Consider the following 20,046-nt stretch of genomic DNA (forward strand, 5'->3'; position numbering starts at 1 on the left):
CAGTCTTTGTGAGCAGAGAAGTAAAGAAGTTCAGAGAGGAAACACTTGTAGGTCAGCACAAAGTTTATTGGCCACTTCTGCTAAGAAGGGCCTCTTTCTGAAGAGGCTGATTCCTCTAACATACCAGCCAGAAAACAGCCATACGTACAGGGCCTCACTTTTATTCCATCTCAAGTTATGCTAGAAAAAAACAGCAATTGTCCTGGGATTCCCTGGGAATGACTAACGTGTGAGATTGTCTGGAAGCCAATGATAAACATTCAAAGTTCTAAGTTCGGGGAACGTGGTTTTTGCCCAGGTCCACACCCAAGGAATAGAAACTCTCCTTTCAGATAAGCAATATATTGTACAAAAGAACAAATGGTTATCTTAATAGAGAAATATCTAAGACCCAGGGCTTCTCTTCCTCTGTAAAAATACCACATTCTACCTAATACTATAAAAAGTGATCCCTAAATTCTCAGCCACCCTACCATCCCTGGCCTCCAAGAGTGATTTGTCTCCTAAGCATTGAGGAAGTGGAGACTAAACGGAGTAAATTATTATGCAAAGCTTCACAGAATATTAGATTGGCAGGATCATTTTAGGGGAAGGAACGGGTGTGGCCAGCTTGGGGGGCAGGGGAAGACACTGGTACGCAGGGGACGTTTATCTCCTATTCACTTCTGCTGAGGGGAGCTTCGCATGGTGGGCTGAAGCAGGAAGCTCTCAGTCATGGCAGAAAACAAAGGAATTTAGGCCTTGAATCAGGAGTGAGTGGGAGAAGGAAGGAAAAGGTTATTCTAGACATGAAAGAACCAGAAGAGAGAAATGGAATCCTATCACATGTCTCTGTTCCCTATGGATGGCCAATGCTAGTGGGCACCGCCACATTAGCCTTACCAACTATTCAAATGTTGACATCCTCCTTTCCTGGAAAGAAGCCACTCCAAGTGCCTGAGCCTCCTCAACACCACCTAACTGTGCTGGCCTACCCTCAGAACGCCGGTACCTCCCCAAACAGCAGCTGGCCTCAAAGATCCTAGTTAGAGCCATGGCTAACATCTCTTCTGGTTCCTTGGTGCCCCTTCCTTATCCATAGTCTGCCTTTACTTCCCACTCCCAATGCCAAAGTTAACCAGCTTGGAACAGGTTTTCCATCCTTGGAGAGCAACACTGTGATGTGGGGGGTAGAAGGGACAAAAGATACAGGAAGAACAGAGGAAATGTTGTTCCTAGTAGTCAGAAGGTATCAAGGGCCCATCCGTGTGGAAATGGCTGGGGTGGAAGACGTAAGCCTCGTCCACGGTGTTCTGTCCAGCAAACAGAGGGTCACCGTTTGTCATGATTTCTTCAATCTTCATAGTGTTTCTGAAGACTAAGGTAGTCCAAAGAAAGAAATCAGGCCCTGATCTTAGGTAAGGAGTTCCCAACCCAGCAGGGAAAATGAGGAAGGATGGCAGGAGAGGTCTGAACAAGGCCCAAGGAGGCACTTAGGTTGGGGAAAGAGGGAGCATGTACATTTCCTAATAAAAGGAATCACAAAGAAATGAGCCTCCCTCCAAAGAGGAGCTTAGAGCTCAGCTTTTTCTACAATGGGTAAGGGAGGGCAATCGGTAAAGGGAATGTGTCCCCTCTTCCCGAGCTCCATCTCATCACTTACTTTCCATTTCGTCAGTGTTCAAGTGTCTCAGGTCATGGGGCAAATCTGGCTCTGGCACTGCCTGGGATACAGGGTCTAGAAGAGGCTCCAGCTTCAGCTCTGGTCCCACGTTTGGCTCTGGCATTCCTGCTACCACATCTAATGTGGGCTCTGGCAGGGGCTCGAGGGCTGGCCCCAGGTCCAGGCCTGCCTCTAGCAGTGGCCCTAACTCCAGGCCTGTTTCTTGCCCTAGCAATGGTGCCAGGCCCGACTCCAGCTCAGATGACTCCGCCTCTGGCTCCAGCTTAAGGTCTGGCAGTTGCTGCAGCTCATCGACCTGTCTGGATACCACAACACAGACAAAGGTGCAGGGCTGGTTGTTTAGGGGAAGTGGGGAATGGCAGAGCAAGCAGAGACTATCTCTCTAGGCTAAGAAGGCAACAGAGCGGGGAGGGGGGTGGGAAGTGCCTGGTTGGCTCAGTGAGTTAAGCGTCTGACTCTTGATTTCAGCTCAGGTCATGATCTCAGGATTGTGAGATCAGCCCCAGGTCAGGCTCCATGCTCAGTGTGGCAGAATCTGCTTGAGATTCTCTCTCAGCCTCTCCCTCTACCACCCCACCCTACCCCACTGCTCACCCACTTTCTCTCTCTCAAATAAATAAATACAATCTTAAAAAATAAAAAAGAAGAAGAAGGCAACAGAGCAACAGAGCAGAGGGCTTAAAAGCACAGGCTTTGGAATCAGGCTTGCCAGAGTTTGAGCCCTATTATTTATTGGATGGGTGATCTTTAGCTTTCTGAGCCTCAGATTTATCGTCAATAAAATGGGACCACCACCGCCTAATAGAATACAAGAGGCAGTAGGATGGTTAAACGCAGGACTTTGGAGATTCTCCTGTCGGCTTTGAAGACACAAGCCGCCAGGGGTCCTACAGCTCCGAGAAAATTAATTCAGCCAACAATCACTTGAGCTTTGAAGAGAACCACAAGCCTCAGATGAGACCGAAGTCCTAACCGAAACTCTGAACTGCAGCCTCGTGAGGCCCTGAGCAAAGAACTCAGTTAAGCCATGACCAGACTCTTGATCCATGGAGAATGTGAGATAATAAATGGGTGTTGTTGGGGTGCCTAGATGGCTCAGTGGGTTAAGCCTCTGTCTTCGGCCCCCGTCATGATCTCAGGGTCCTGGGATGGAGCCCCACATCGGACTCTCTGCTCAGCAGGGAGCCTGCTTTCCCCTCTCCCTCTGCCTGCCTCTCTGCCTACTTGTGATCTCTCTGTCAAATAAATAAATGAAATCTTTAAAGAAAAATAAATAGATGGGTGTTGTTTTAAGATGAAAAAACAAAACAAAACAAAACAAAACAAAAAAGCAGGACTTTGGAATCTGGCAGACCTGGATCGTTTATTAGCTAGGTACCGGAAGCATGCCACAGTAAACCTCACGTTCTTTGGCTACAGAGGTTCATACCCACAGCCACCTCATGGGCCTAGTACAAAGATTCAATAAATCAGAAACTAAACACAGACATTTAGTCCCATATCTGCCATATGATAAATTTTCCTTAAATGTGGCTGTTAATCACCTACTTGGGTGGATTCTCAAAAGGATTCAATAAAATGAAAAAACAAAACAAAACAAAAAAAACAACCAACCCTGTTGTTAAAAAAGTATTTAGTACCATGCTTCAAGTAGCTGCCCAGGAACATCAGTGGTGATGGCGGGTATTAGCAGGGAAGGCCTGTAGAAACAACCTAAGGATGGCAGCAGAACACTAGAGAGGAAACAGGATGGCAGAACCAGAAAAAAACCCTAGAGGCTCAAGAGTATGGGTTAGTAGGAGAGTAGGTCAGCGAGGTGAACTGGGCAGATCTGGGTCACTCCATCAGCCAACAAGGGTTAGGGAGGATGGGTCAAGAAACACATCTCTCACCTGTTAGAGACCACAATGAGCTTATGTTTCAGGTATTTCCTCCGTTCTTCAATATTAACTGTGGGGCACATATGCAAGAGGATAGGGACGTCAGGGGGCTGGATGCATAGCCCAAGGACCCCTCACGCAAATGGTCCTGATAACCATGTCTCCCCACTAACAATTGGCATCCTGGACACAAAGCCTTTCACTTCTCTGGCTATCCATTTTTCCATGTCTGGAGGAAAGATGTTGGGTTTGTAGATGCCTGAGAACCCCTGCCACCTTCCACGGACGTGTGTCAACACTTCTCACCTTTCTCTTGGTAGTAGCGCCCGAAAGCCTCATCCCGGGGGATCCGGGGGTAGAGGAAGCGCAGTGGGTTCTCCGGGATGTTCTCCTCGGTGAGCAGCTGGTAGTGGCGAATGATTTTAGTCAGTGGGAGAGACTGCAGCACGTCCTTGGTGAAAGGCTGCACGGAGTAGATGAGCACCCTGTCTGCAGAAGGGATGTGGGAACAGGCAGGCATGAAAGAGGAGGTTGGGCCTGGGATGACCCCGCCCTGCCCGTCCAACCCCAAGCCTGCTGAGAGATTGCGGACAGAGCCAGGGAAGTCCAGGGCGGCCGAGGGCCAGAGTGGACCGGCTCTGGGGACCTCGAGGGCAAAGCTGCTGACCGTCATCCTGATGTTCCACCCACGAGCAGGTAATGCCCCCTTCCGATGTTTCGCTGAAACGCAGTAAAAAGGTGCCGGACATGGTCTTCTTGAGCAGCTTGCGCTCCTGGCTCCGGCTCACGAAGCCCATGATACATCTGAAACACAGAAAGGCTGCCGTGAGGCTGACCCGCCTCCCTGCTCCCCTGCTCTCCCTGTCTGGGGAGGGAGGGCCAGGTTCTGGGGCCTTGCTCTCGGCCAAGTCACTTCATCTTACTAACAGTATTGGTATCCGCCTTCCATGGTTGGAGGAGGTACGAGACTTCCGCGAAGTCAGAGACGAAAAGCATCTTGTAAGAGGCAAAATGCTGTACAAATGAGCAAGGCAGTGTCGTGCAAAGCGCGTGGGCTTGCAGACAGGCCTGGGTTTGAATCCCAACTACGCCCGTTGGGTGAATTCTTGGAACATCTCTGCGACCCCGCGTCGTTCCAAGGAGTACAGGAAAGAACTCATAAAGAGCGCTCGTCAGGCTCCCAGGACTCAGTGGACACAGGGCGTGCGCTGGCTGTGACTATTTTTGCACACTGGAGCGGATGTGACCTTGCGATCTTGCACCAGTGTTTGCTCTCCCTTTCTACCACAGGAGGGCGCACCGGTCCGCTCTCAAGCCCAGAAAGCCAGAAAGGGAGTGGCGGGGAGAGGGAGGCTGACCTAGGCCTTACCCATCATTCCAGAGATCCTTCAGGTGGTCATGGACGAGCTCCAGAATTTTGTCCAACCATGTCCAGAACGGTAGCTTGCCAGGAGGGCTCTCTCGCTGCAGGAGGAATGGGAAAGCAGAAAGAGACGTGGAGGTGTCCGCAGTGAGCAGAACATGTGAGGAAGGGAAGGACTAGGGTTTGCGTAGAAGCTTGATCTGGCCGCACGGGATGCAGGGAGTTACCTTAGTGAAGTCAGCCCAGGATAACAATGCGCCCTCGGTCCTACAGTTCTGCCCTGAGGGAAGACAGGCAGTTCAGATAATGGAGAAGGCAAGGCCAGGGTCCCTGGAACAGAACGGATGGAGGGCTGGGGAGACAACAACGAGGGAAAGGCTGAGGGAAAAGGAGGTCTGTACCAAACAGCTTGTTCTTCAGCATGCTCAGCTGGTCTGGGTCAAGACCTCGGCCAACGTAGGAGGAGAACTGCCAACTGAGAGCAGGGCCCAGCAAGCTCCAGGGGGCCTTGGGGGGGCTGGAGAAGAACTGCTGATTCTGCACGGGTGGGAAGAATGGCTGAGAAGAAGTGCCCTCATGCCAAGCTTCCACACCCCTCCTGGCCATCCTTCACCGTTGGCCCCACCTCCTACCTGGGGGTTTGAGCTAAGCAGATTGAACCAAAGAACTGAGGCCCAGGCAATGGAGACTTGGTTCATGTTAGAAATAATCACCACAGGGAGGGTGTCGGTCTGAAGAGAAAACAGGAGTCAGTGGAGGGATGCAATGTTTCTAGCTTTGACGGGGGCAAAGGGGGAGAATTTCCCAAGGCTTCTATTTATTTATTTTTTTAAAAAAGATTTTTATTTATTTATTTGATAGACAGAGAGAGATCACAAGTAGACAGAAGGCAGGCAGAGAGAGAGGGGGAAGCAGGCTCCCCGCTGAGCAGAGAGCCTGATGTGGGTCTCGATCCCAGGACCCTGAGATCATGACCTGAGCTGAAGGCAGAGGCTTAAACCACTGAGCCACCCAGGCGCCCCCCAAGGCTTCTATTTAACCCCTTCTTAATGCCTTCAGCCAAATCTGCTTCATTTCTCCCTGCCCTCCATTTTCACTCACTTTCAGCTCCTCCTGCAGACCCTGGTAGGTGTATTTGACGGTAATGCTTATAATGTGCAGTTCCTCTGTCACACCCACCATTCCCTAGGACAGCCGAAGACACAACCATCAGAGGGCCCTTTGGCAAGTTCCTCCCATCCCCCCATTCTCTCTGTCCAGGCCTCACCTTATTGCAGCCCTTTCCTGAACCACCTGAACGTTGCTCCACCAGAGTCTGTGAGTTGAGAGAAGGAGAGAAAAATGCCAGAGTGGGGATGTCCAAGGTCCCTGGAACCCCTGTTTTGCCTCAAGACTTCCCAGGCCTGGGAATTTCCTTCAGTCTGTTCCACTGGACCAGACACTTAAGCTACTAGCCCTTCTTACCAGGTAGCGGAAGTCCCAAATTAAGCCCTGACTCTGCCCTTTCTCCGGGGTCAAAGTTTTCTGGTTTGAGGTTAGAATGTTGAACTTCCGGAAGCTATTTCAGGGGGAAGAAGATATATGGAGAACAGAAGCAGAGTTACTCTAAAAACTCAGCAGGAAAAACAACACATATTCCGCCTCATGTCGGTTCTCCCTTCTCCCTTTGTCCATACCCCAACCAAATCAACCTCCTCCTTGCCTGCGCCCCCATGTGGTTGTGCAGGCCGTGCAGCGCCCAGATGTTTGCAGCATCCTTGTCAGACACCTACCTTTGTGATTGAGGAGGATTCCTGAAAAGGAAAAAAAAAAATCACTGGGAAGCAAAATCAGTGTAGAAGTTAGGAATTTAGTCTTTAGGAATAGATAGACCTGGGTTCAAACCCAGATCTGCGCTCACTAGCTACATGGCCTTGCACAGGAGACATACCCTCTCCAGGCTTGTTTCTTCATTTGAATGGTGCACTGATAATACCTAACTCATGGGGTCCCTGTGACAAACAAGGACTTGACAAGCTGCAGGTTATGTAGTGCTCGACAAAAGTGAGGAGTTCATTTCTGAGTAGGCACGGACAGGGTAAGAACACAACCCCAGGACCTTATGATGAAGACTGTGTGTCTCCTCTGCCCCAGCAGCCTATGCCCCAGCCTCCCCATGGTCCATGTGCCCCACCGGACCTGTCAATCGAGACTTCTGCAGTCAGTGACTCATTGCCTTCCTGGAGTCTCACCAGCAGCCTAGGGAAAAAGGAGTTGGATAGGGAAAAGCAGTCAGTCTCCATCTCCTGGAGATATCAGATGTTTGAAGACGACAAGGTAAGAGATTAGAAGACCTAGGTGACAGGAGGAAAAGAAGCAGAAGAAGAAGAAGAAGAAGAAGAAAAAAAAGAAGAAGAAGGAGTAGAAGGAAAAGAGTGGGGGTGGGGAAGGTGGTAGTGGTGGTGGTAGGTGGATTGGGGAGAAAAGAGAGAAGACAAGAGCAGAGAGATCTGTAAAGCCAGAAAGCAAACAGTAGTACCAGAGCAAAAATACCAGAAAAAGTACCAGAAAGGAAGCAGGAATGAGTTCTGAAATGCCAACCTTGTTTGGACAGTGAACTTGGTCCCAGTCTTGAGGATGAGGGGTCGATGGGGAGTTTGGGGCATGCAGGGCTGGATTTCTACCACAAAGGCTCTGCAGAGAGAGATGGAGGAGAGAATAGAGCTCAGTCTCTATAAGGATGGCTCCTCTTGCTCTTTCTGCCCTCCCAGGAGCTCCCACACTGGCCTCTAGACCTTTGGAGCAGGTGGTGTAGCAACTCCATGACCTGAGCCTCCCGCAGGTCCACCCCTCTGTTCAGAGGGTCATTTTGATAGCTAACCAGGCATCTCAATCCCTTCAGCTCCTTCAACAGCTGGCGCAGGTGAAACAACAGCTTGGCTCCAGCTGTGAACCTGGGTGATGGGATTCCAGAGAGGGAGAGAGAACTGATGAGTGTCCTGGTGACCCCAGACGGGCTCCAGAAGCTCTCCTTTAACTACATAGAAAGCAAGAAACTGACTGGGACAAAAAAGAACCCAGAAGCATATGAAAGATGATGCAACATGACTGATAATCTGAGGGATTAAAATCAAAGCCACTTTCACATATGAAACTGCTGAGAGATTTATTTCTATAATGAAGCTATTTTCATATGATGCTTGATATGTACTATTATTCTAAGTACTTAATGTATTTAATCCTTATCACAACTCGATGAGGTGGCTACTATTATTAGTTCCATTTTACAGATAATTGAACTGTAGTAGAGAAAGGCTAAGTGACTTGCTCAAGGTCATAGAACTAGTATGGAATGAGTGGGTGATCCAGGCAGTCTGGCTGCATAATCCAGACTTTTTAAAGTAGGCTCCACCCCCAAAGTGGGGCTCAAACTCACCACCCCAAGATCAAGAGTCACATGCCCTACCTACCAAGTCAGCCATAATACTTCAACTTCTGTACTTTACTATCTCTATAACAGAAGATAATAATAGGCAGTGTGGTGACAGGAAGTCAATTATACGCTACATATGAGCAAATAGACTAGGATAGCAATTTGGAACTAACGTCTAAAAAGACTCAAAAAACATGCACACCATTTGCAGTATTTCTTTTCTCTCTCTCTCTCTCTCTCTTTTTTTTTTTTTTTTTTTTGTAGGTTTGTGCCCAGCGTGGAGCCCAATACAGGGCTTGAACTCACAACCCTGAGATTAAGACCTGAACTGAGATCAAGACTTAACCTACTGAGTCACCTAGGTGCCCCTGCAGTCTTCTATTTCTAAGCTGTATCCTAAGGAAATAATCAGACAGCAACTATTAATCATATAGGTTCAATTGCTTTTAAGTTTATTAATTTAAGTCATCTCTACGCCCAATGTGGGGACTGAACTCACAACCCCAAGGTCAAGAGTCACACCCTCCAGAAACTGAGCCAGCCAGGTGCCCAGGCTCAAATTTTTAACTTGCAAAAAGTATCCAAAAATACTAAATTGTTAAAAATCACAAGATAGTACATATATGATATGACTCCTATTTAAAATAAATATACAGGGGTACCTGGGTGGTTCAGTCAGTTAAGGACCTGCTTTCAGCTTGGGTCATGATCCTGGAGTCCTGGGATGGAGCCCCATGTTGGGCTCTATGCTCAGTGGGGAGTTGGCTTCTCACTCTCTCCCTCGGCCCCCCGCCAAATAAATAAATAAATAAATAAAATACTGAAAAACAAAACAAGGGATGCCTGGGTGGCTCAGTCAATTAAGCATCTACTTTCAGCTCAAGTCATGATCCCAGGGTCCTGGGATCAAGTCCTACATAAGGCTCCTTGCTCTGCAGGGAGCCTGCTTCTCCCTCTGGCTGCCACTCCCCCGCTTATGCTTGCTTGCTCGCTCTCTCTCTCTCTCTCTGACAAATAAATAAATAAAATAAAATCTTTATTTTTATTTCCTTTTTTAAAAACGATTTTATGGGGCACCTGGGTGGCTCAGTCGTTAAGTGTCTGCCTTCGGTTCAGGTCATAATCCCCAGGGTCCTAGGATCGAGCCCTGCATCCAGCTTCCTGCTCAGCAGGAGGCCTGGTTCTCCCTTTTCCACTCTCCCTGCTTGTGTTCCCTCTCGCCATGTATTCCCTCTCTCACTATATCTCTCTCTGTCAAATACATAAATAAAATCTTTAAAAAAAATTTAAATAAAAAAAAATAAAAAGGGATGCCTGGGTGGCTCAGTCAGTTAAGCCGCTGCCTTCAGCTCAGGTCATGATCCCAGGGTTCTGGGATCGAGTCCCGCATCGGGCTCCTCGCTCGGCAGGGAGCCTGCTTCTCTATCTGCCTCTGCCTGCCACTCTGTCTGCTTGTGTGCATGCTTTCTCTCTGACAAATAAATTTTTAAAAAATTAAAAAAATAGAAAGATGAAAAAGATTTTATTTGGGGCATATGGGTGGCTCAGTTGTTAAGCATCTGCCTTTAGCTCAGGTCATGATCCCAGGGGCCAGGGATGGAGCCCCGCATTGGGCTCCCTGCTCAGTAGAGAGCTTGTTTCTCCCTCTCCCTCTGCTGCTTCCCCTGCTTGTGCTCTCTCTGTCAAATAAATAAGATCTTTTTTTTTTTTAAAAGATTTTATTTATTTATCAGAGAGAGAAGGGGAGAGAGAGTGAGCGTAGGCAGACAGAATGGCAGGCAGAGGCAGAGGGAGAAGCAGGCTCCCTGCCGAGCAAGGAGCCCGATGTGGGACTCGATCCCAGGACGCTGGGATCATGACCTGAGCCGAAGGCAGCTGCTTAACCAACTGAGCCACCCAGGCGCCCCAATAAATAAGATCTTTAAAAATAATAATAAAAGGGGCATCTGGGTGGCTCAGTGGGTTAAAGCCTCTGCCATCGGCTCAGGTCATGATCTGGGATGGAGTCCCACATTAGGAATTTCTGCTCAGCAGGGGGCCTGCTTCCCCCTTCTCTCTCTCTGCCTACTTGTGATCTCTGCCTGACAAATAACCAAATAAAATCTTTAAAAAAGTAATAATAATAAAAAATTAAAAAGATTTTATTTATTTGACAGAAAGAGAACAAGCAGGGGGAGCAGCAGAGGAAAGAGAGAAGCAGGCTCTTCGCTGAGCAGGGAGCCCAATGCAGGGCTCGATCTCAGCACCGTGCAATCATGACCTGGACCAAAGGCAAATGCTTAAACAACTGAGCCACCCAGGCGCCCCAATAAAATCTTAAAAAACAAAACAAAACAATGAAACAAAGGATCAACACAATAACACCACCAAAAGAAAGGTGTATCTTTTAACCCAGGAATACCACTTTTGAGAATTTATAGTACAGAAATAATTAGGGATATAAAGATAAAGCTATGAGGATGTTTACTGCAGCACTGTTTAAAATAGCAAGAAATCGGGGTGCCCAGCTGATTCAGTTGGAGCAGCACACAACTCTTGATCTCAGGGTTGTGAGTGTGAGCCTCACACTGGGTGTAGAGATTGTTTAAATAAATAAATAAACTTAAAAAAAAAAAATCCTTTCTCAAAAAAAGAAAAAAATCCTTTTTCATCTCACAAAATGGTGGGTGAAAAAGATGAGAAGCCAGATCCTAAGGAAAAGAAACCTGGAGCCAAGAAGGCTGAAGCTGGTAGCAGGATGAAGGGGGGTAACCTCAAGGCTGAAATGCCAAAGAAATGGGAGCCCCATTGCAGCCCAAAACCCTGTCCTAGTCAGAGGAATTGGCACGTAGTTCCTATCAGCTATGTATTCCAGAAAGGCCATGTACAACAGGAAGTATTCAGCAGCTAAATCCAGAGTTGAAAAGAAAAAGAAGGTTCCTGCTACTGTCACAAAACCAGTTGGTGGTGACAAGATTGGTGGTACCGGGGTAGTTAAACTTCCCCAAATGCCTAGGTATTATCCTACCGGAGATGGGGCTTGAAAGCTGTTGAGCTATGGCAAAAAAAACCTTTCAGGCAGCATGTGAGAAAACTGCAAGCTAGTGTCACCACTTTTTTTTTTTTTTTAAGATTTTATTTATTTATTTGAGAGAGAGAGAAAGAGAGAGAGAATGAGTGGAGGGAAGGGCAGAGGGAGAGGAAGAAGGAGAAGCTGACTCCCTGTTGAGCAGGGAATCCCATTCAGGGCTTGATCCCAGGACCCTGAGATCATGATCTGAGAGGAAGGCAGACACTTAACTGACTGAGCCACCCAGGTGCCCCTCCAGGCACCATTGTGATCAACCTCCCTGGGCTCCACAGAGGCAAGAGGGTGGTTTTCCTGAAGCATTAGAACAGTGTGGCTTGCTACTTGTGACTGGACCTCTGGCCCTCAATCAAGTTCCTCTGCGTAGAACATACTACAAATCTGTCATGGCCACCTCCACCAAGATTGCTATCAGCAGTGTGCAAATTCCCAAGCATCTCACTGATGCTTACTTCAAGAAGAAGTTGCATAAACCCAGACACCAGGAAGGTGAGATCTTCAACAGAAAAATGTGAGATTACAGAGCAGTGCAAGGTTGACCAGAAAGCTGTGGAATTGCAAATTGTGCCAAAACTCAAAGCTGATCTTCAGCTCCAGGGCTACCTCTGCTCTGTGTTTTCTCCCATGAATGGAGTTTACCCTCACAAACTGGGGACTTTTTTTTTTTTTTTACAAAGAATCTAAAAACTGACCCATTTCCAGATTAAAAAAAGAAAAAAAGAAAAGGAAAGGAAAGGAAAGAGAAGAGAGAGGGAGGGATGGAGAAAGAAAGAACAAAAGAAAGAGAGAGGGAGGGGAGGAAGGAAAAAGAAAAAAAGGGAGGGAGGCAGAGGGAAGAAGGAAGAAAATGAGGGTAGGAAAGGAAGAAAAAGCTTGGAAAAAAAACAAAATATTTGTTGAATATATATAATGGAATATTACTCACTCATGAAAAGAATAAAGTCTTGCCATTTGCAATGACCTGGATGGAGCTAGTGTGCATTATGCTAAGTGAATAAGTCAGTCAGAGAAGGACAAATACCATATGATTTCATTCATATGTGGAATTTAAGAAACGAAACAGATGAACATAGTGAGGATAAAAAGAGGCATACTATTGAACTGACTCTTAAACCATAGAGAACAAACTGAGGGTTGCTGCAGGGGAAGTGGGCTTAAGGAGGACACTTGTGATGAGCACTGGGTATTGTATGTAAGGGATGAATACCTAAATTCTATTCCTGAAAGTATGGTGACTAACCTGGAATTTTAAAAAATTTTTTGAAAAAATTTAAAAATTAAAAAGAGCAAGATATCACTAGTAGGTCAGAATTTACCATACCCTATACAAATAATGGCTATGTTTGCAATTGCAGTTTAAGTAGTGATTCTTTATACTAAGCCCTATATATCTGTTTTCAATTTATCTGAACATTGTTGTGATTGATTCTTAATGGTTCACTTTTTATTTATTTATTTATTTATTTGATGGAGAGAGAGAGAGAGAGAACAAGCAGTGGGAGCGGCAGGCAAAGGGAGAGGGAGAAGCAGGCTCCCCACCAAGCAGGGAGCCCAACCCAGGGCTCGATCCCAGGAACTTGGGATCATGATCTGAGCTGAAGGCAAACACTTAACTGACTTAGCCACCCAGATGCCCCAATAGTTTACTTTTTAAAGATTTTATTTATTTATTTATTTATTTATTTGACAGAGAGAAATCACAAGTAGGGAGAGAGGCAGGCAGAGAGAGAGAGAGGAGGAAGCAGGCTCCCTGCTGAGCAGAGAGCCCGATGCGGGACTCGATCCCAGGACCCTGAGATCATGACCTGAGCCGAAGGCAGCGGCTTAACCACTGAGCCACCCAGGCGCCCGAAAAATATTATTTAATTTTTTTAAAGTAAACTCGTGCTCGCTTCGGCAGCACATATACTAAAGTAAACTCTACCCCTAATATGGGTCTTGAACTCATGACCCCAAGATTAAGAGCTGCATATTCTACCAACTGAGCCAGCCAGGCACCCCCATTTTTAATAAATAACATGAATTTTCTCATTAGAAAATATTTAAAACAGTAGGTGTTTTAAGTATATTGAAAGACATAATTAGTTTTTTTTCCCCATCACAAAAAATTAATATAAAAGAGCTTACTTAAAAAAAATAGCAAGAATGGGGCGCCTGGGTGGCTCAGTGGGTTAAAGCCTCTGCCTTTGGCTCAGGTCATGATCCCAGGGTCCTGGGATCGAGCCCCACATTGGGCTCTCTGCTCAGCGGGGAGCCTGCTTCTCCCTCTCCCTCTGCCTGCCTCTTTGCCTACTTGTGATCTCTGTCAAATAAATAAATTAAAGAAAAACAGCAAGAAAGTAAAAAATCTAAATGTCCAAAAATAGGAGTTCATTAACTAAATTATGTTACCTCCATACAGGGAACTATTATGCAACCATTAAAAATAAAATGGGTGTAGGGCACCTGGGTGGTTCAGTCAGTTAGGCATGTGACTCTTGATCTCAGCTCAGGTCTTGATCTCAGGGTCGTGAGTTCAAGCCCCACGTTGGGTTCCATGCTGGGCATGGAGTCTACTTAAGCAAACAAACAAACAGACCCAAAAACATGGGTAAGGGGTGCCTGGCTGGCTCAGTCGGTAGGGCATGCAACTCTCAATCTCAGGGTAGTAGGTTTGAGTCCCACGTTGGGTGCAGAGTTTACTTAAAAAATAAATAAAATCTTAGAAAAAAAGAAACATCAGCCTGTCTTATTTTAAAAATACAAATAAATAAATAACATAGGTAAATACTGTAATACGCTGCTAAGATAAAAAGCAAAAACCACAGTTCTCGAAACAGTACAAAAATACGATTCAATTTTTGTATAGTGTTACAGTAGCTATATCTGGGCAATAATAACAGGTAATGGTCTTTCTTTTTTTCCGATATTATAGTCACTACAGTTTAAAAAAAAAAAAAAAAGTAGTGGGGCACCTGGTTAGCTCAGCTGGTTAAGCAGCTGGCTTGGGATCTTGGCTCTGATCATGATCTCACAGTCCTGGGATTAAGCCTTGTATCAGGCTCCGCACTCAGTAGGGAATCTGCTTAAGGATTCTCTTTCTCCCTCTGTCCCTCTCTCCTCCCCCGCCCTGCTTTTATTCTCTCTCTTCTAACATAGATAAATACATCTTTAAAAAAAGTAAAAAACCTATTTCTTAGGTGATTAAAAAGGAAGGAAAAACCAGCTATGGCTTAAACCATTCTTTTCACCAAAGCAAAGACCGGGCTCTGGGTTCTCTGCGTGGTGAGAATGAAGAGAGGTTCACTGTGGTCAGACAAGGGAGCTGGGATCATTTTGGGGAGCAGAGAGTAAGGACAGCAATATCTCCTGCCTAGATAGATCATTCATTACATGAACAAGAAAATTCATTACAATTCATGGTTTACAATTTACAAAGCACAGCGGCGTGGTTGGGACAAGGGCTGGGCGGGCCTCTCACCACTTCTCCAGCTGTTCCAACCCTCCATCAGAAGGGGCTCCGATGCAGGCTTTCTGCTGTTGGACTTTCCATTCCTCCAACTTGGGCAGCAGTAGCTCCACGAGGGTCGTTAACTGGCCTAGCAATGCTTTGATGGCATCCAGCACTTCCTAAGAAAGACATAAAGTAAGTAGTGAGCACTTCTCACGATCGCCCTCCACCACCCAACTGGGGAGGAAGAGACAAAGCAGCCAAGGCTAAGAGGCCAGGCCTCCCACATCCCTCATTTTCCCCATTCTCTGTTGCCCACTCCCTCTGTCTGCCTCCCACCTTTCTCCTTTTGTCCAGTTCATTGAGAGTCTCCTGCAGAAGCTGCTGCTGTCTTGTCTGATGGGGGTCTAAAGAGAGTGTCTTCACTGGATGATAGGAGCAGGAGTGAGACAAATGCTCAGACCTAGGGCTCCTTCCCCCTCCATCCTGACCAGGACCTCGGGCAGATTTGGGGGCAGGGAGCAGGGGGCATTTTGAAGGGAGAAGAAGGGGACCCAAGCAAAGCAGAGGCACCTTTGGGCCCTCGGGGAGACTCTGAAGGGTCATGCCGGAACCAAAAGCCCACTCGATCTGCTGAGGCAGTTTGTCATGCGTCTCCCCAAGCGCCCACCCGCTGGCCCTCAGCCACACCTCCAGCCTAACCTCCAGAGCCCTGGCTGGCCCTTGTAGCTCTCCCTGGCAGTGGGGCTGCACCCAGTGCGGTTGGTGCAGTACCCAGAGATTACTGCTTCTTGGGGCTCACTTCTCCCCTCTTCCACCCCTGGCCTCCCAGCAGGCACTAGTGTTTCGACCACCCCTCAGTGTGCTTGCTTCCTACCTTGGGCCTGGATCTTATATCGGAAGCAGAAGACATCCTGCTGGTCTTTCAGGTGGCAGATGGATTTCTTCACTGTCTGGAGACGAGATAAGACCCAGAGGAGGCTGCTTCTGTGGGAGGTGGCAGGCTGAGCCCTACTGACCCTAACTTTTCCCACATCCACTCACCTCCATCATAGCCTTTAATTCCAGGATCCGGGATTCAATCTCATGCTGCTGGCTCTCTGCGGGTGCTTCGAGGACTGGCTCTCCTTGCTCCTGAAATAAGAGACTCTGAGCACATTTTAATTCCGATCTTTCATCCCCTCTTGTCTTCACACATAACCAGTATTATCAGTTTGGTTCACATTCTTCCAGAGAGTACTATTTAAGAGCTCTAATATGGGGGCCTCTTTAAAGATAATTTTCAGGGGCACCTGGGTGGCTCAGTGGGTTAAAGCCTCTGCCTTCGACTCAGGTCCTGATCCCAGGGTCCTGGGATTGAGCCCTGCATCGGGCTCTCTGCAATTATATATATCATGGAATGTGGGGGAGGATCTTGTTCTGAGACAAACTTCTGAGTCCTTTCCACAGTCACTCTCTACTCCAGGAGCTTTCAAAATCACTACAAATTGTTCTTACCAACTGAGCCCTCTGAGCCTGGATCAGAATTCTTTTTTCTTCCAGAAGGAGATTAAAGATCATCTCAGCCAACTGGGTAGGGCCCTGGGGAAGACCCTGCAGTAGGAAGATAAACAATTGGCTAAACTCAACTGTCATCAATGATCTAGCCCTCCAGACCTGCCCCACCACTGATCCCAGTAAGTCCCCCTCCTCCAGGGTCCTTAGCCCTCCCCCTCTTCACCACTGGTACCCTAAAACCTAGCCTCTTCCCAACAGGGTCATCTAGACTCTGCCTTTCTCTCTGCCAGTGATCCCCCCAAGTCCAGACCTTGTCCTCCCTTTGCCCGGATTTGCCCCCATCCTTTCACATCTCCAGGTCCTGTTCCATACCCTAAACCATACTCCTCTCTACTCCTCTATACTTTTCTATTCAGCTTTTTGGCTCTTCCTGGCTCCTCTAAGTACCTGAATGTCCCGAGAGAATTTTCGCAAGTTGTGCTGTAGTAACAGGAGCTCAGGGTCCTGACTGCAGCGGCCACACTCATTGTTCAGTTGGTCCAAGAAGTCGAAGAACAGCACGATAGCCTTGGAATCATCATTGCCCAGTGCAGCCTCTTGCCTGGGGATCAGAAATGACAAGGATTAGTATCACTGCAGGGTTGCTACCGTCTTTTGAGGACTTCTAACCCCATCCTGCTTTTGGTGTCTCCAGGATCCTGGCGCTCAGAAGAACACTGTCTTCATCCTACCCACATCCAACTTCTTGAGGCACTCACCAGTTCTGGTCTTCAATCCAGACAGCTAAGTACTGTCGAATGTCCACCGGCAGGAGGCTATCTGAGTACAGCTGGTGCAGCTGATCCTGAAATGGGTTGTTGAGATTCTGCAACATCTCCCACTGCGCCATTTGGGGTCTGAGTCTGAAGGATGCAGGTTCCAATCAGAAATTTTGCTAGACTAAATCAGCCACAGTCTCATCACTGCTTATCACTACAATAAAGATTTTTAATTACACAGGTAAGAAAAAAATGCGCACACATACATACAATTAAAGCTACATTGACCCCGCTCCTAATCTTGGTCCCTTCCCCTCTTGTCTTCACACATAACCAGTATTATCAGTTTGGTTCACATTCTTCCAGAGAGTACTATTTAAGAGCTCTAATATGGGGGCCTCTTTAAAGATAATTTTCAGGGGCACCTGGGTGGCTCAGTGGGTTAAAGCCTCTGCCTTCGACTCAGGTCCTGATCCCAGGGTCCTGGGATTGAGCCCTGCATCGGGCTCTCTGCTCAGCAGAGATCCTGCTTCCTTATCTCTCTGCCTGCCTCTCTGCCTACTTGTGATCTCTCTCTGTCAAATAAATAAAATCTTTTTTTTTTTTTTTTTTAAAGATTTTATTTATTTATTTGACAGAGAGAGATCACAAGTAGGCAGAGAGGCAGGCAGAGAGAGAGAGGAGGAAGCAGACTCCCTGCCGAGCAGAGAGCCCGATGCGGGACTCGATCCCAGGACCCTGAGATCACGACCTGAGCCGAAGGCAGCGGCTCAACCCACTGAGCCACCCAGGTGCCCCAAATAAATAAAATCTTAAAAAAAAAAAAGATAATTTTCAAACACACACACCAAGAAGAGTGAATAGGAAAAGAACCATCCATGTATCCATCATTCAGCTTCACTAAACAATATTTACAACATCTTTATTTCATCTATCACCCTCAATGAATTTATTTTAGATTTATTTGCTTGTGTTTGTATTCACTTACATCGTAGATATTTATTTCAGCATGACCCCTGCTGGTCCCAAAACTTTATCAAGGGCTGAAACCTCTTTAGAGATAGGTATAATTTATAATCTGCTCTCCATACAGGAAGGAGGAACTCCATTCCAGATATTTAAATACTGCCCAAGGGGTCACTTAATCCCTAAGACTGTGCTACTTCTAAGACCTCTATCGACCTCTGATTCTTCCTGTAGATTATCAACTTTGTGAAAACTTTCCCTCCACCCTCCCCCCCCAACCAGGGTGGGGTCAGGCAAAGAAAGCAGAGGTGTTTGTTTTTTCACAGTGAAATTTCCCTCAAAACTGATTCTTATGTCAACAAGTAGGCTGGGCTAAGAATCTTTCTTCCTCTCTTTCCCAGCCCCTGCCATCTGTCTGTTTAGGAAATCAAAACTTACTCTTGCTGCAGCCTGAACCTAACAGAAAAAGGTATTTACATACATCTGTGGTCTAAAAAAAGGTCACATGATCTCATTACAAATGAAAGAAAAATCTCTGCGGTGGGAGAGATTCTCTTCCACCAGTATGAATAATCATGAGATGCTTTTTAATGTCTTTGAAGTAGAAACACGGGGAGGAAAGGACTGGTCAGGAGTTCCTATTTTTCATTTTAAACCTTTTACTAGTGCTTAGCTTTTTAAACTATGCACCTGTACTGCTTTAAAACAAATAAACAAATAAAAAACAAAAACAAAAAAATGGAGAGGCCCCCCCTTCTCCAGGAACGAATCTCCGCTATTATTAAAAGAGCAAGGTGGCAAGTTAACCTCGAGGTTTAAATATGAAAAAACAAAACAACAAAAACCCATGGTCTTCCCAAAATTGATCGCAAACACGAGGATTAAAGGCTGTAACACTTAACAAGTTTTTTTCCAGTATCTCCCATTCTCTTAGGCATATATTTTGTGCTCAACAGCTTTTGGGAAAAGAATTGCATTTTGTATGTGACCTCAGGCAAATCGTTTCACCTCTCTGTACCTTACACTTCTTTTTATTTATTTATTTGACAGATCGCAAGTAGGCAGAGAGGCAGGCAGAGACAGAGGAGGAAGCAGTCTCTCCGCGGAGCAGAGCCCCATGCAGGGTTCGATTCCAGGACTCTGGGATCATGACCTGAGCCGAAGGCAGAGCCTTAACCCACTGAGCCACCCAGGCACCACTGTACCTTACACTTCTTAACCTAACAATGAAGGAAGTGAAATCGTATCTACCTTCAGACATCGGTTTATTTGTTTTTGGGTTTTTGTTTTGTTTTGTTTTGTTTTTTGGTGAGAATCAAAATTAAGACAGACCGGGAGGTAAAGGCATTGGCTAAGGGTATTGGAGGCTGCCAGGGAGTTTGGGAAGATGGGTGTTAGGGCTGGAGAGCTGGGCTGGATGGGGAGATTCGGTTTTGCAGCAGGAGACAGTTCCTTCAACCTGGAGACGAAGTTTTACCACTACCGGACGTACACCCGGGGCCTGCTGCGTTTCCCACGCAGGAACTCGCGCCTGCACCCGACCCCCGCGCGCCCCCTCTGGGCCCGTACCTGATAAGGGTCTCAATCCCGTCTCTCCCTAGCGGCTCAAGGCCAGGCTTCCGGCCGCAGGAGCTCCAGCGCCCCGGCTAGCGCTCCGCCCTCGGCTTCGTCCCGCCCCTCGGGTCCGCCCCCTTGTAGCTGACTTTGGAGCTGAAGGCTGAACCCGGGAGCCAGCCATTCGCTGCCTGGCAACCGTGACGCTAGCTGCCATTCAGCCAAACCTTCCTAAGTTCATTGGCGCCGCCACAACTCCTCCCCCCCGCAGGGCGGGACAGGAGGCGCCGAAACCACACTTCCATCTCGAACGATTGGTGGGCTAGCTCAACTACGCCCCACCCCGTGCCCACGGAGGGAGGAGTCCAATTAATGGAATAGCCTGGGACTGAAACCCCTGATTTCCGAGAACCCTCGCTACTGGAACGAAACCGAGAGTTGCACGTGACCCTACAG

At 47.2% G+C, this 20,046-nt stretch overlaps 1 protein-coding gene across 3 annotated transcripts; it reads right to left on the reverse strand.

Moving 5' to 3' along the window:
* Positions 1–45: 45 nt before the first annotated feature.
* Positions 46–19,719, reverse strand: STAT2 (signal transducer and activator of transcription 2). Of its 3 annotated transcripts, none has more exons than XM_032348677.1 (24): positions 19,606–19,719; positions 17,071–17,284; positions 16,760–16,913; positions 16,313–16,408; positions 15,860–15,949; positions 15,693–15,768; positions 15,155–15,222; positions 14,846–14,994; positions 7,681–7,839; positions 7,487–7,579; positions 7,085–7,144; positions 6,679–6,699; positions 6,371–6,464; positions 6,174–6,221; positions 6,008–6,091; positions 5,539–5,637; positions 5,308–5,443; positions 5,134–5,186; positions 4,913–5,007; positions 4,211–4,347; positions 3,850–4,032; positions 3,556–3,613; positions 1,643–1,962; positions 46–1,357 (listed from the first exon to the last, which is right to left on the reverse strand). In XM_032348677.1, the coding sequence occupies exons 2-24, from the start codon at positions 17,199–17,201 to the stop codon at positions 1,215–1,217; spliced, it is 2,547 nt and encodes an 848-aa protein (XP_032204568.1). In that variant the 5' UTR covers positions 17,202–17,284; positions 19,606–19,719; the 3' UTR covers positions 46–1,214. The 3 variants fall into 3 exon arrangements, with proteins under 3 accessions (XP_032204568.1, XP_032204566.1, XP_032204567.1); XM_032348675.1 differs by having other exon boundaries at positions 15,155–15,240; XM_032348676.1 differs by having other exon boundaries at positions 1,215–1,357; positions 15,155–15,240; positions 17,071–17,214; positions 19,606–19,715.
* Positions 19,720–20,046: the final 327 nt, after the last annotated feature.

Source organism: Mustela erminea, chromosome 6 (assembly GCF_009829155.1).
Source record: "Mustela erminea isolate mMusErm1 chromosome 6, mMusErm1.Pri, whole genome shotgun sequence".
Classification (NCBI taxonomy): domain Eukaryota; kingdom Metazoa; phylum Chordata; class Mammalia; order Carnivora; family Mustelidae; genus Mustela; species Mustela erminea.